The sequence below is a fragment of the Austrofundulus limnaeus genome, unplaced genomic scaffold (genome assembly GCF_001266775.1).
Source record: "Austrofundulus limnaeus strain Quisiro unplaced genomic scaffold, Austrofundulus_limnaeus-1.0 Scaffold280, whole genome shotgun sequence".
Lineage (NCBI taxonomy): Eukaryota > Metazoa > Chordata > Actinopteri > Cyprinodontiformes > Rivulidae > Austrofundulus > Austrofundulus limnaeus.
In genome coordinates, this window is record NW_013952682.1 from 71,242 (window position 1) to 74,816 (window position 3,575).

Consider the following 3,575-nt stretch of genomic DNA (forward strand, 5'->3'; position numbering starts at 1 on the left):
AAGAAAACCAAAGAAAAACTAAAGAAAACTAAAGAAAACCAAAGAAAACAAAAGAAAACTGAAGAAAAAAAAACAAAACAAAAGAAAACCAAAGAAAACTAAACAAAACCAAAGAAAACCAAAGAAAACCAAAGCAGCTCAGGTCCAACCTGTTGCTACTCACTTTGGAAGCATCCACCATGAACAGATGTTTGCTTGTTTGTTTGTTTTTGGGGTCCAAGTTGTGACGCAGAACCATCATAAAGTTCTCTCCAGAGCATCCAAAGGTCACCAGGTTCTTGTAGGAGAAGGTCATCAGCAGCTTCTGGCACAGACAGAGCCGAGGAAACATGAAGAACACACGAGGAACTGACAGACTGCAGAAGAAAGGAACCAGCAGAACATCTTACTGTGGAGCCGTGCTCCAGAACACTGATCCCGTCTTCATGGACCGCCAGCCGAACACTCAGACCTGCTTCTGGAGACGCACTGATGGACTGAAAACAGGAACAGTGTCAGAACAACCATAGTACCATCAGTACCCGACACCTCCACCATGATGTCACCTGACACACAGGTCTATGTCATCAATGATTGACAGGTCTTCAGTGCTTCCTTTCTAATAAGACCAGGTGACATGAGGTCCTGCTTGAGGAAACATCTTGGGCTAATCAAGTCCTGGATTGGACCAGTTCCCTGGCAGACTTCATGGACTGTGCTTCGCTACACATGGACGGTCTATAACTGGTATTTGTTTCTCGCTGCCTCTCAAGGTGTTTCCTCTCACAGTCCTGCAGCCATGCTAACAGGAAGAAGCTCCACCTGCTGACTCGGACTTTAGCAGAGTATAAAGGTGTGCTGTTGAGACACCTGAACTCACCTCTGCCTGAAACAGTTTAGCACCAAAGAAGGGCCACTTCCTGGCAACAGTCAGGTAGATCCTGACACACTCAGATGAGCTCCGACCTTTGAGGGAGGACCAGCGAACAGAGAGAGACTGCAGCAGATGTCTGAGGAGGGAAACACAACATCACACATTTAAACACACTGTTATCTCTGTTTCTGATTCATCTGAACCTTTTCTTTCTGGAGACAGAGTTAAAAACAGTCTGCTGGTCTGATCAGTAGTGATGCTGGAACTCAGTTAGAAGAGTGACATCTGCTGGCTTAAAGTCAGAACTGCATCTAGTAAAGCCCTGACAAGTCTTCATTACTTCCTGTTATATCGAGCTTTAAACTCATGCTTCATATTTAAATGTGTGATCCACAGGTTGTGAAGTGAAACATCACCACCGATCAGACCAGTCAGTGATAAAAACCAACAGTCTGATGATGGATGTGGCAGAAACACACCGCTGCTGCTCGTCAGGTGCCATCCTGCGGTAATGACTGGGGTAGAATCTGTCCAACACCTGTTTCAGGGTTTGAGATGATCCAGAGACACAAAAGGGACGGTCAAAGTCTCCAAACTCCACCTGCAGACAAGCAACAGAGTGTTGTTTACCTGTTTACCTGTAGCTGTAAATAAATCAGTGTTTTATAGTGTTTAGATGGTTCTTCTGGTTTCACTTTGAACAGAAGAAACAACAATAAACTTCATGTTCAAACATTGGTGTCTTAGTTTTAAAGGTTTCTTTCTCAGTTCCAGTGGATTGTGAGATATTTTGCTAACAGAGTTGAGTGTTCCTGACCTGGGCCAGCAGCGAGGCCATCTCCAGAGCCAGCTCCTTGTTGACAGGAAAGAAGCCGGCTACGATGGCCTCGTTGGTCTGATAAACCAGCAGTAGGCGCTCCCTCTCTGTCTCTCCTCTCACCTGCTGACAGAAATACAACCTGCAGAGGAGCAGGAAGCAGGTACACACCTGCTGTTACACACTCAACACTCAAACTGCAACACACAATGTCTCTTCATTTCAGCCCGTTCGGTTCTGTAGCTTTGAGACCCGGTTCTACCTGTTCTTGTAGGTCAGGCGGATGATCTTGGTGCTCTCAGACTTGTTGGACTGCTGCTCCTTGGAGGCCTGCTCCCACTTGGAGATGATGTCACAAATCTGCAGCCACAGAAGACAGAGGACAGCTGAGCAACAGGAAGTACAACACAACAAAGCATGGTCATTAAAGGTCCACCTTGATGTCTCCTGGGAGACAATGCTCCAGGTCTTGTCCAGTGGGGTCATCACTGAACAGGCTGAAACCAGACAGTCCAGTTGTCCTCATGCCGGTGTCCTGGTCCAGCCGACGCTGGAACTCATCCACAGTTGTTGAAGCATCAAAGCTCAACACCTGCAGACAGGAAGCCCATGCAGAGGACCAACATGTGAGACATGTGACATGAAGAGGGACAGAAATGCTCCAGTTGTCCTTACATGATACGTGTTGTTGAGGAAGTGGACAGGGACACTGAAGGGCAGGGAGTGGTGGTACGGGTTCCTCAGCAGGATGGACAGGATCTCCATGCGGGACGGTCTGGCCTGCCTCTCACCCTTCTGTTGGGTCCGCTCCAGAGAGCGCTGGCAGTAGATGGAGTACTTTCCCACCTCTGTCCTATGAGAGACAGGGGGGTCGTTATGAGCAGAGGACCTGAGACCTGATTCAAGTCAGAGACGTTAGCAGCTGAAGGAACAACGTTAGCTTCTGGAAGACCAACACAACCAACCCAGTCATCAACACAACCAACCCAATCATCAACACAACCAACACAACCAACCCAATCATCAACACAACCAACACAATCATCAACACAACCAACCCAATCATCAACACAACCAACCCAATCATCAACACAACCAACATAACCAACCCAATCATCAACACAACCAACACAATCATCAACACAACTAACACAACCAACCCAATCATCAACACAATCAACACAACCAATCCAATCATCAACACAACCAACACAACCAACCCAATCATCAACACAACCAACCCAATCATCAACACAATCAACACAACCAACCCAATCATCAACACAACCAACACAACCAACCCAATCATCAACACAACCAACACAATCACCCTATCATGAGCGTACATACTGTAGCATGGACCCTATGACCCAGACCTGGACCCCCAATGGTGTGTGTCCGATCAGTGTATAAATGTAATTAGCACTGATTAGTCTCCATAGATGATTTGTTTGTTAGCTTTCTAGAGATGTAAGAGAGTGAATGTAGAGTGACTGTAGAGTGACAGTAGAGTGCTGTAGAGTGACTGTAGAGTGACTGTAGAGTGCAGTAGAGTGACTGTAGAGTGCAGTAGAGTGACTGTAGAGTGACTGTAGAGTGACTGTAGAGTGACTGTAGAGTGACTGTAGAGTGCAGTAGAGTGACTGTAGAGTGCAGTAGAGTGACTGTAGAGTGACTGTAGAGTGCTGTAGAGTGACTGTAGAGTGCAGTAGAGTGACAGTAGAGTGCAGTAGAGTGACTGTAGAGTGACTGTAGAGTGCAGTAGAGTGACTGTAGAGTGCAGTAGAGTGACTGTAGAGTGACTGTAGTGACTGTAGAGTGCAGTAGAGTGCAGTAGAGAAACTGTAGTGACTGTAGAGTGACTGTAGAGTGACTGTAGTGACTGTAGAGTGCAGTAGAGTGCAG

The 3,575-nt window shown here is 46.7% G+C and overlaps 1 protein-coding gene across 2 annotated transcripts in view; it reads right to left on the reverse strand.

The window, feature by feature from the left end:
• Positions 1–163: 163 nt before the first annotated feature.
• plekhh2 (pleckstrin homology domain containing, family H (with MyTH4 domain) member 2) overlaps positions 164–3,575 on the reverse strand; it is a gene marked incomplete at its 3' end in the record, with an annotated part of 20,319 nt that continues 16,907 nt past the window's right edge. Inside the window, 8 exon segments of one of the 2 annotated variants that reach the window (XM_014021151.1) lie at positions 164–301; positions 390–476; positions 860–989; positions 1,333–1,454; positions 1,671–1,812; positions 1,933–2,030; positions 2,107–2,262; positions 2,346–2,523. In XM_014021151.1, coding sequence (XP_013876605.1) covers positions 164–301; positions 390–476; positions 860–989; positions 1,333–1,454; positions 1,671–1,812; positions 1,933–2,030; positions 2,107–2,262; positions 2,346–2,523 — 1,051 coding nt within the window. 2 annotated transcript variants of the gene reach the window in all.